The following is an 11,856-nucleotide window of genomic DNA, read 5'->3' as shown; positions in this document are numbered from 1 at the left end:
TTTTGGTTTGATTGTCATTTATTGTCCTTTTAAATAATCCTCCTTCTAAATACAGGTAGTGGGGACCATGGGTAAGGATAGAATGTGGCCCTCCAGTCCCGTCAAGTGGTCCTACCTCCTATCTACTTTAAATTATCACAGACAAACAAGACAAAAGGAGGACGGCCAAAGTACAGTGTGGTCACAACTGTGGCTGCTGACATTAGCTCCCTGACGTCCCTGGCATCCCTGGAGGAGTAGGTGCTTTCACGGGTACTGCGTGACGGCTCCTGTGCACTGTGTGTGTACCAGAGCCTGACCCGGGTACGCGTTAGAGAAGCATATGTATTGCGTGGAGCGAGCGTCTGGATGATTCCCGCATGGTGCTGTCCCCGCCTCCTCTCAGAGCACACTCATCACCAATCAGGCAGCACTGTGGGCAGTTGAGGGGTCAAAGACCGGCCAATCATGGTGATGCAGAAGTGCTAATGCTCACTGGCTTATAAGGTGGAGAAGTCTAATTCGCAATAGATTTTGCAGATTTTCTGCACCTACCAAGCGAAGATGTCGCCTGTACCTTGCCAGCCTCCTGAGTATCTAAAAACGCCTCTGGGGAGCCAAAGGGCTTTCTCTCTCCATTTCACAGAGAGAAGCAGAAGGACCAGCGGCCCTGGGAAAGGTGTGTTGGTACAGGGTCAATATCGAGTCCTTAGCAGGTGTCTTGAGCCAGCAGGCTGACTCAGGAACATTCTGCTGTCTGGAGTCTACTGCAGGTAGGATTTGATGCACAACCTAAAGACAACGGTGTAGGCTACAAGCATCTCCCAGCTTGGCTTTGCCTAATTTGAAGACAATGGCGATCAGAAGAAAACCCCATCCCCACAGTGTGGATTCTGGACCTGGTCAGCTCCCTCTCCCGCCCTGTGGAGAAGGGGGACAGCTCCCACGGGGAGGGGTGAGACTCCGAAGCCATGCATAGCTGCAGGGAGGAAGGCAGCCTGTGCTGTAACAGGGGCCCCGGTTTAGGAAGACGATTCTCCAAAGGTCTGTTGGCTAGGCAAGCGTCCAGGATTTCCCCCTGAAGCATGTCTTTCTCTCATGTACAGTCTCAGGAGAACCTTAAGCGTGAAAGAGAATATGCTAAATGATTTGGGTGACGGAACACTCCAAACACGCTTTTCCACGGAGTTTCTGCTCTTCCGACCGCGAGTGGCTTTACTCCTGCAGCAAGGTCTCCCTCCAGTTGAACCCGCCAGTCGGTCCATGGGTCAGGGGAAGGATGGGAGGGTCTGTGAGCTGCCATATTCCAGTTTCTCCCAATTCTTCACAAGAACAAAAGCCTAGGTATGGAATCTGAAGGCAGAGCAGTAAGGAAATAAAACACAGAAGACACAAGGTTAATACTTTCCTTTCATCTAGATTCAAAGACACCTGGGTGGCCCAGAGAGGCCAAGAGAAACATCACCTTCCAACCCTTATCAGGAATGAAGAGCGGTCTCTTAGAGACACATCCCCTTCCAAAGTCAGTGACAACTGATAGAACTGATAAATTAGGGGCAAGACGATTTGTCTTCATTAGAAGGAGCCATCCATGTGAGCTCTCCTACTTGAAGTAATTGTCACAGATTGCTGTGTTCAGGGTGGGGAAGAGGGAGTTAACATCTACACAGGGCTCCCCCTATGCAGGGGGGATCCTCAGACTCCCCTGCCCTCGTGGGTGCCTGCAACCTGAGTGAGCACTAAAGCCTCTGGACATTGTCCACCCTGTCTTTACATACCCATGAGCGATCACGTCTAAATTAGGCACAGCAAGAGATGGATAAAAAGGTAGGTAAAAATAGAGCAATTATAATAATGTGTTATGACAAAACATTATGGAGAATGTGGTCCCTCCCTCGATATCTTACTGCATTATGCTGTATTTTCAGATTTTAGTTGACCACAGGCAACCAAGATGACAGAACTCAAAGCCTCAGGAGGAGGAGGGATGGCTGCAATGCTAACACAGCAATTCCATGCCAAGTTCAAAAGGCACCTCAAAGATTTCTGAAATTTTCCTTGGACACAACGGGAAAGATCGATCAATCCATCTTTTAAAATGGTGTCACTCTTACGCTCATTGTAGGCACTGCTGCCCATGGCTGGCTGGCTAGGACTACGCATCAGCCTCAGCTTTCAGCAGTTTCTGACTGACCTCTGCTCCTCCACTCCAATGTCCCTCACGGCTCCTCATTCCTGGCTACTCCCACAAGTCTTGGCCCCTAGAAGCCGGCACGAATGCCAACACACGCCTTTCTCTTACTCCAGGCTTCATGAAGCGCCTCACACAGGGCACCATCCAATAGGTCTTGCTCAAGTCAATCAGTAAATGACGCTCAGCTCAACAGAAATAGCACATCAGAGAAATTAGCTATCTACCATTCACCGAACTGTGTGGAACAGCTAGGAACCATGGCTGAACAAATAGTGAATCACCTTTCGGACCATTTGCACGAAGTCCTTGGAGTTCTGAGGTGACAGGCCCTGCAGCTGGCAGGTGCAGGCTTCGAGGGAAGAGGCGTGGGCCACAATCAGAATGTTATTCCCTGGGGACAAAGGCAGGGATGAGAAGACACAGGCTTGGTAAGTGACGGAAGCTTCGTGCTCCGCCATGGAATACACATTTTCAAAAAGAAGACCATGTGCCCTAGCAATATTCTGGAAACTCTTCCTTATTGTATGGTAGACTCAGCTTTCTTCTTTTTTTCTTTAGAAAAGAAAATCAACCTTTTAGTCTTCGGATAATTATATCCAAAACAAAGAAACAATAAAGGTTTCAGGGAGGGGGAAAACTATCATTCAAATTGGATCACCGTACATTAGGAACATTTATTAAAATACCACACTGAAGCATTGTGTTGATTATTTCATTGTGTTAATAATATGTACAACTATTCTATAACAATTAAATATTCTTAAGGGGTTGGGTTATATCTTTAGTGACAGAGCATTGCCAAACTTACATAATGCCCCATCAATGGAAAGAAAAGAAAAAAGGAAGAAAGGAAAGAAGAAAGAAGGAAGGAAGAAAGAAGGAAAGAAAGAAGGAAGGAAGGAAAAAGAGGGAAGAAAGAAAATAATTATAACTTGCAGGTTTACACACACACACACACACACACACACACACACACCTCTTTAGCTCTTCTCCTGAATGGTAATCTTGCATAACAATAGTGCACCACCAAAACCAAGAACTAGGCTAAGGTAGAATTCACTCAGCATCTTCAGATCTCAGCAGGCTTCATGCATGGCCTCATACACACGCTTGTGTAACTGTCACTAGAGTTAGGACTCAGGAGGCTGAGATCTGAGGTTGGCAGTCTGAAGCCAGCCTAGGCAAGAAAGTCCGTGAGACTCTTAGCACCCATTAAGCAACCAACAGCTAGAAATAGAGAGATGGTTCAAGTGGTGGGGTGCCAGTCTTGAGAGGAAAAACCTAAAGGACAATGTCCAGGCCCGGAGTTCAAGCCCCAGGACAGGCACGCACATACACACAAGACACAGCACGGGTTCCGTATCCAAGGCACTCCCAGGGCTGTGAGCACTGGAGACTCCTGGTGAGTAGAACATATTGGCTCATGGTTTATCTAGATGGTAATAAGCAGGAATTATCCATTCACTGTGGCTCAGTGCCGCCCCAAATCCTAGTCTTTGCTCCTTTGTTTCTCTGACTGGGTTAACTTAACATCTATGGGGACTCATAGGGCCAATGTATCATTCGCTGCTTGAGATTAAATTTTGGAAAATACAACAGCAAACAATATGGATCCCTACCCATCCCTGCTCTTGGCAGCAGGAACTCGGTGTGTGTGAGATGTCCAGGCTTTGGGGTCAACTGTAGGCCATCAGTGCTATCCCAGAGGACTTCTGGGAACTGCCACACGGGCGTGAAGTGACTGTAATGCAACCTGAGGTATTCAGTGGACTAACGAAGTCGACCGAGGTCCCCAGACTACTTGCCATGTTGGGCACCCACCCCGAATATTACAAGCTCGTTGTGAGAAGATGCTGGAGAGAGTCTGGGAATCAAGCTCTATTCTTTTCTTTTCTTTTTTTAAAGCAAGTTTGTCCAAGCATGTTCAAGCATCTCGAATGGCCTCTTCACCAGGATGGAGAAAGGCCCACATGTTTCAAGAGGAACTCCAAAATAATGCCACCTACCTTTGCTTTTACATTCGCTGATGATCTCCTTTGTGACTTGGAAGCTTCTACTAATGTACGTGTCATAGGATTCTGAAACCACTAATTTGCTGATTGGAATATGAGGTCTGCAAGAGACACGAAACAGGAGATGAAGAGACTTCACTCCTGAGGCAAAGCAACGGGCTTTGTCAGAACGCTTCCTGCCAAGGCCTTTCCCCAGCTACCACATTACCTAGTTCCCCATTTTCCTGGAAAGGAGAGGAGGACATGGAGAGTCTCCAGGACTTTTCTGCCTGGGGTGGATTTCAAATCATTAATGGGCACCAGTGGTTCACACCTATAATCCTAGCTACTCAGGAGGCAGTTCAAAGCCAGTCTGGGTGGAAGAATCTGAGAGACTATGACCTCCAGTTAACCTAGCAAAAAGCCAGAAACAGAGGTGTGGTTCAAGTGGTAGAGCACCAGCTTTGAGTGAAAAGGTCAAGCTTGCTAGGCCCCAAGTTTACATTCCAGTACTAGCACCATTAAGAAAAGAAAAGAAGAAGAAGAAAAAAAAGCCTAAGCCTGCAGAGAGCACCCGTAGCCCTCAGCGGGCTCGGTCATCTGGGCCGGGCGACCGTGCTTGCGTGCGTGCGTGCGTGCATGCATGTGTGTGCGTGTGTGTGTGTGCGTGTGTGTGTGCATGTGTGCATGTGTGTGTGTGTGTGTGTGTGTGTGTGTATACAGTGTTCCTCGCTGGCTTCATGTGGCCATTACCTGTAGGTTGTATCAACGCTTAGACTGGCGGCAGCTAGCTCTGAGGGAGGAATCCACGCAGGCAAGCTGTTCCCAGGAACCCACTTGGTCCACTCGAACAAGCCAGGCTCAACCCGGATCTTCAAGTGATTGTCTTGCTGTAAACCTTAGAAGCAAAATGAAACGAAGAGAACGGAACTATCTTATAAATCCCAGTCAGTTTTTCTCTTCCCATTAGATTCTCTATACAGCTGTCCAAGTGCAGACATGTGGGTTTGGACAAGGGGCATCTTTTCTATGTTTGCCCACACATGAGCTTAACGCCCTGGCCACACCTCTGCAAGGGATGCTGGTGACAAATGGGAGAAATCCTGCAAGTCAGCACACACACACACTTCGTCCACTGCTGGGGTGGCTCTGCGTCTTGTGGGGCTCACCGACTTAGGCATTTGTTCCCTGAGCCTTCGCTACTGTCCCATCACTTCCATTGGACTGGAATGTCATGTAAATCATTCATTTCATCAGAAATCCTAATGCTGAGTATTTCTAAGCTCTTCTTTTTTAATGTAGTGTGACCACACAGGTAGGATCTGGCAGCAAAGGGGCGGTTTGCTTAAGGCTACAGAACTGAGTCAAGTGCAGTGTCAAATTATTTATGGGTTTATCTACAGCTGGCTCATTTGTTTGGCTCAAGTACATAGCCCATCTCTCTCTCTCTCTCTCTCTTACAATTTTCTTCTCAGCAAAGTGCTCATGGATCCCTGCTGTGCAAACCTGCGGGGAATTTAGGGTTAACGTGGGATATCTTTAGAGCCTTGGTGCTTTTCAAGTCTTTTCAATTCACTAAGGAGACTGGAATGAGGAAGGCTGTAGATTCACAGGGGCCCTGTGGCTGCCGTGAGCCAGTGAATCTATGCAGATAAGGGATGGGTCATGGCTCTCTAAGATGTAGGTATTCTGCAATCCCACAACTCATCCACGATGGCTTCAACTCCTCAGGGAGAAAGATGATTAGTCATACTTCCTTTTATCTGTCATGTTGACAGAGTATGATTGTGTCATCTGTGTAAGTAAGGTCATCTTGTAAAAGAAATCTTGCTTAGTAATTCCAGATTCAGAGCTCTCCCTGGTGACTACCCCCCCGCCCCTGCTCCCCCCCCCATGAGCACTCAGTGCCCAGAGAGGGAGGCTGAGCTGCTGACTTGCATCACCTTTCAGGATGTTGTAGGCAGTCTGGACACAGCGCAGGGAAGGGGAGCAGTACACGTGATCGATCACTGTGTTGCTTTCCAGCAAGGCTTCACCTGCCAAGGAAAGTCAGAGGGAAATCAGCCGGACAGATTCGCAAAGGGAAATCAGCCGGACAGACTCGCAAAGGGAAATCAGCCGGACGGACTCGCAAAGGGAAATCAGTAGACAGACTTGTGCGGCCTCTGTGGGCATTCAGGCAGACTTCTTACTGCAGGTCCCACCTCACCTCTCTTTGCTTGTCTCTCTGGTCTTGCACAGTGCTGTGTGTGTGTGTGTGTGTACGCGCGCATGTGTGCACATGCACACGCTCCCCAAACTGTTTTTAATGGGTGAGGGCTTATGCTTGTACCTCCAGCACCTAATGAAATAGCTTGCACAAAGTAAGTGATTTGAGTATCTTTCAGTGGCTAAGCAGCAAAACGCCTCATCTCTGCATGGCCGGATGGAACCGGTCTGCGAGGAACGGAACCTCTGGGGCAGCTTTTGTGAACTCAGCGCTCGTGAGGCCTCTTCCTCCTTACCCTGGCGGATGCCGCTGTCTTGATCTGCTAGAAGCTGACCTGTGTGCCGCCCCAGAGACATAAGCCAACCAGGCCTGAGCTTGCCGGTCACATTCACCACCAAGTGTGCTAACTACTGACTGCAGCCCACCTCCAGCGGCTGCGGGATTGATATCCTCCATCTAGAACAGTTACAGAAGGCCCGGGAAGTATGAAGGCATGACCGGGGCACCAGTCTCTCCACATAGGGGTCAGGAAACGCCGGCAGTCACTCCAGAGTGCTTACCTACGAGTCGGGCTTGCATGCATCCAAACACAGTGATCGGGGCGTCCTTCTCATAGTCCCGGAAACCTCCGCTGCGCTGCGGTAAGCTGTGAGGCATGTTCAGGTTGGTGCGAATGTAGCGGCCTAGAAAAATAAGGTCACACAAAGCTCCCACGAGTCCCTCACCCCCCCCCCCCCTTATTGGTCTGGACTCCTCCCCCTCCTTCCCAGCCAGAGAGACTGAATTTGGGCTCCCTGGAGCAGATGGAAAATGCTGCATCTGACATTCTTTCTTCAATCGATGGACTCAGAATCTGCTCTTCCTTCTGTGCATGGAAGTGTCTGGTGATAGTTTCTAAGTGAAACGGCAGCCAGCCACTCTGAAGGAGGTGGGGTTTTCTGACAGGCAAAGCCTCCTTGTGTTAAGATGACACTCCAATGAAAATGGAGCCTCTTTGGTCTCTCGTGCCCTCAGGTTACAGAGTGTGGACAAAAATACTCATCTCTTCCCTAAAACTCAAGACAAACAAGGACTTAAAAACTACAGGCAGGGTTGGGAAGGTGGCTCAGTGGTAGAGTGCTTGCCTAGCATGCATGAAACCCTGAGTTTGATTCCTCAGTGCCACATACACAGAAAAAGCCGGAAGTGGCGCTGTGGCTCAAGTGGTAGAGTGCTAGCCTTGAGCTGAGGAGCTGAGGGACAGCGCCCAGGCCCTGAGTTCAAGCCCCACAACTGACCAAACAAAAACAAAAACAAAAAAACTATAGGCACTAGCCAGGTGTTGATGGATCACACTGGTAATCCTAGCTGCTCAGGAGGCTGAGATCTGAGGATCGCAGTTTGAAGCTGGCCTGGACAGGAAAGTCCCCAAGACTCTTACTTCCAATAAACTACTGAAAACAGCTGAATGTGGCACTGTGGCCCAAGTGACAGAGTGCTAGCCTTGAGCCAAAGAAGCTCAGGGACAGAGCCTCAGCCCTGAGTTCAAGTCCAGGACTGGCAAAAAAAAAAAAAGAAAAAGAAAAAGGAAGGAAGGAAGGATGGGAGGGAGGGAGGGAGAGAGAGAAAAAAGAAATCACTGGCATTTTCTAATAGTCTCCCAAACCCATAAATGACTGGATGTAGGTAAATGTAGCTTGACTCTGCCCCCTAGCGGCCGTAGCGAGCCATGGGGCAGAGCAGGGAAGCCAGCGACAGGGCTGACTAGGGCAGTCCTCTCACAGAAGCAGGAGCTGGGCTCCCCCTTCCCCACCCCCTGCCCCAGTGGATGTTGGAAACCACACACAGAACCAGCCCTGTACGTACAGGGCTCTCACCCTGTGCAAATGTACCTAATGCGAAGCTGAACTCAGCAGTCAGGCATAGTAAGAGCTCAACAGCAGCAAGACGAGCACAACAGGATGACAAGACATTCTGTAGTGACACACCGTCACGTGCTGTCTCAAACAAGGCGTCTTACTTAGACTTTTTGCGAGGACATGAAGTGCTACAGAGCCTGTGCTGAGGAAGAGCCACAGAGGTGTGGCCGTGGACCTGTCCAGCCACCATGTTCCTTGAGTCCCATGCATGTGGGACACTGTGACAGAAGACTTGACGACCAACGTGGCCGTGGCGATGAGCAGGTGTGAGGTGCGCCGTGTGGGTAACACCGGACGTGGCCGGACAGCGTGGCCTTTCATGACTCAGAATGGTTCCTATAAGGCCCGAAGGGTTTACTTCTGCGATTTCTTCCCCAAGATGCTTAGGCTGTGGTTGACTGTGGGCCACGGAAGGCCCAGGGACTGAAATCGTGACTGAGGGAGGGGTAGGGGCAGGGCCTGGCTAAGGGTGGGCCTGGCTGGGTTCCCACCTTTGGCATCAAAGCACTGGGACAGCCAGTACTTCCCAAACACCACATCCATCCGCTCCCCGTGCCGACACACGAAGAGGCATCGCTTCTGGGGGCCGGGCTGGCTGTTCACTCTCAGAGGCTGCGGAGAAAGAAAAAGACGTGGTTAGGAAACATGGCCCAGTGAGACACCTCCGGACCGGGAGGGGAGTTCAGAGAGAAAGGTTCCTGCCAACAAGACCCCGGCCTGTCTTGAATTTGGGTGGTCCATGTATAAAACGGGAAGAAGACATCCCATAGACCTCGCGGGTGATTTGGAGGCTCTAACGAGATTCGTGACAGGTGCTCTGTGGAAGCCCCACGGTCATCATCGAGGTGCTGCCTTCCGTGGTAGCAGCCACGAATGCAACCGGGGTGGTGGTTCAGAGGTCAGCTTGCTGCGGTGAGTTGAGACAGTTATCTGGTGAGACAACTTTCTCCAGCAGGGCATGGTGGCTTCTATGGTCACTTCTGCCACCTGCCCATTTCTAACATCTGCTGGTGGCCACAGGGTCTTTTGGAAAGAAAAAGTCGTAACTGAATGGCTGTTTTATATTCCACACCGCCTGCAATAGCAGCGCAGCTCTGATTTGCATATGCTAATCGCCACTCGGTCTGGCCTCTGACTCTGTACACAATGGTTGTTTCTAGAAAGGGTTCAGGGAGGACAGAGGCTGCCTGGGCGAGGAAGTAAGCAGGTGGGGAGCCTAAGGATTATGGTTTCTGCAGCTGCTGGTGGAACCCGGTAGTTGTTTCTACAGCCTTCTTTCTGGCAACGTTGTCAATACCATTGTCTTGGCTGCCAAGTCCTTGCTGGCCGCGCTCTCCGTGGGCTGCTAACTGCTCGGCCACAGCTAGCGGTGGACTGGTGTTGTGTTCTTTCTCCCTAGTCCCGGACTCAAACCCTGGGGCCCAGCCCAAGTGCTCCTCGCTCCATCCTCCACCCGCCGCTTCTCTCTGCTCCGCTCAACCCCGCCCTCCTCCCTTCTCCAGCCTTTCCAGCCAGCTGCCACACACAGACTAATTCAACGCTCACCACCCACCACGAGTGGAGCTGCCGCTGTTCTCTTTCATCTTTACAACACGGATGCAGGAAGCAGATAAAACAGGAGGTATCTATCTGTCCTGCTTTAGCAGGAAACCCTCTTCTTTCCTCCCTGCTGTGGCCCTCTCTCCCGGTCTGAACTGCAAGGCTTGCGGGACTCCAGCCTCCACTGGCTGTGCGTGCTCTGTGGTGCTGTGTGCGTCCCCCCTCGCGGAGAGCGTGGCCATGCTGAGACTCAAGAACAGAAACCCACCCCCTCCCCGCCCCCCAGCATCCTGCCCGGACGTGAGGGCCGCCCCGGGACCAGCCTTACCTGCATGGGCTGGCAGATGATGGTAAGAGGCGTGGTCTCCCCCAGGCTTTGGTCCTCATACTGCCTCCTGTCTAAGAGTCCATCGCCAAATGTGAGCGAGTTGGATGAGGCTGTGTTTAAGATTGAGTAAGAGCTGTAGAGGAAGAAGAGGAAGATGTTAACCGCTGTGGCTGGAGGGGGTCACGGCGTCGAGTGCTGTGATCAGTGGGATGTGACCTGTCAGGAACCCATCTCTGGTTTAGCGGAGGATGGGAGGCTGACGTGGAGCGCGCCCTCCCTGGGAAGGCCCTTCTTGGTTTATGCTGAGGTCTTACGGCTAGTCAAGGAGCAGAGGATGGACCTTGGTGCCGGGAACAGATACAAGCATCCCTCTGTGCAGGAAGGAGGCCGGTGCCCTGGCATGGCTGGTACCAAAGGCATGTTAGGGCCGATGAGGCATCAATTATGTGCCACCATTTCAGCTGTTTTCAGGGCTCCAATCAACTAAACAATGTCTCTGGGGCCTTTACTCTTTTCCATCTGAGGAGTAAGAGGGAGTTTTGTTTTGTTTTTAAATACTATCTCCACCACTTTCCTAAGGGTCTAAGAAACCTCATGGCCAATATCCCTGTTCAGTTCCTTCTGTCTCCAGCCCTAGGCTTGCCCCAATGATACCTACAACAGGATGATTAAAGGTAGAATTATTAGCACAGTGCTGGTGGCTTATGCCTATGATCCTAGCTACTCAGGAGGAGATCTGAGGATCGCAGTTCAAAGCCAGCCCAAGCAGCCAAGTCCGTAAGACTTAAATCTCTAATGAATCACCAAAATGCCGAAGTGGAGCCGTGGCTCCAAGTGGCAGAGTTGTAGCCTTGAGCAAAAAAACTCAGGGACAGAGCCTGGGCCTGAGTTCAAGCCCCAGGACTGGTGTACACACACACACACACACACACACACACACACACACACACAATTATTTCAGAGGATGACCCTCACAGATGGGTAGAGGCATGAGCCAGGTGCTCTCGTGTTTTGGGTACCTAGCTGACCAGAGAAGCTCCAAACAGATCCAGCAGAGAGGAGAACTGAGAAAACACGCCACGTTCAAGTCGCTGGGCACAGACATTGAGAACTTTCATCTCACAACAGTGCTATTTAAACACAGTTGTTAGGCAGATTCAGCAAACACCTTCCTCTCCATCACGGGTCATGTGGATGGAGACTATTTAAACTTCAGGTTTCTCGCTTCTTGATAATTTAGGTGGACATACATATATGTCCCAGGTGCTCAGCAGAGCCTGGTTTGTGTCTACTGATTCAGCATCTTTTCTGGATTCTTTTTTTTTTTTTTTTTGTTGGTCATGGGGCCTGAACTCTGGGCCTGGGCGCTGTCCCTCAGCTCCTCAGCTCAAGGTTAGCGCTCTACCACTTAAGCCACAGTGCCACTTTTGGCTTTTTCTGCTTGTGGTGCTGAGGAATCGAACCCAGGGCCTCATTCATGCAAGGCAAGCACTCTACCACTGAGCCACCTTCCCAGCCCTGGATTATTCATTTTTAACACAGTCTTACTATTAGAATCTTTGTTGTGGAAAGAACTCTGTAAGCTCATTTCGAAAGCTCAGCATGACAGTGCACGCCTATCAATCTCAGCACGGGCGGGCTGAGGCAGAAGGCTCTGCAGCCACCATAGCCACACACAGAGACCATCTCAGGTCAGCGAGAACGAGAAGACTCCTCAT

At 50.4% G+C, this 11,856-nt stretch overlaps 1 protein-coding gene across 1 annotated transcript in view; it reads right to left on the bottom strand.

The window, feature by feature from the left end:
• Window positions 1–11,856, bottom strand: part of Ubash3b (ubiquitin associated and SH3 domain containing B) — a 74,981-nt gene continuing 63,125 nt past the window's right edge. Inside the window, exons 7-14 of the mRNA XM_042682822.1 lie at window positions 10,139–10,271; window positions 8,763–8,883; window positions 6,934–7,056; window positions 6,108–6,200; window positions 4,918–5,062; window positions 4,180–4,286; window positions 2,455–2,564; window positions 1–1,332 (exon numbers count right to left, since the gene is read on the bottom strand). Coding sequence (XP_042538756.1) covers window positions 1,195–1,332; window positions 2,455–2,564; window positions 4,180–4,286; window positions 4,918–5,062; window positions 6,108–6,200; window positions 6,934–7,056; window positions 8,763–8,883; window positions 10,139–10,271 — 970 coding nt within the window. The 3' untranslated portion in view covers window positions 1–1,194. The remainder of the gene's footprint in view (window positions 1,333–2,454; window positions 2,565–4,179; window positions 4,287–4,917; window positions 5,063–6,107; window positions 6,201–6,933; window positions 7,057–8,762; window positions 8,884–10,138; window positions 10,272–11,856) is intronic.

This window comes from Dipodomys spectabilis, unplaced genomic scaffold, assembly GCF_019054845.1.
Source record: "Dipodomys spectabilis isolate Male_0828 unplaced genomic scaffold, ASM1905484v1 ptg000076l, whole genome shotgun sequence".
NCBI lineage: Eukaryota > Metazoa > Chordata > Mammalia > Rodentia > Heteromyidae > Dipodomys > Dipodomys spectabilis.
The sequence above is the reverse complement of the archived record's forward strand: the minus strand, read 5'-3'. Positions and strand labels throughout refer to the sequence as shown.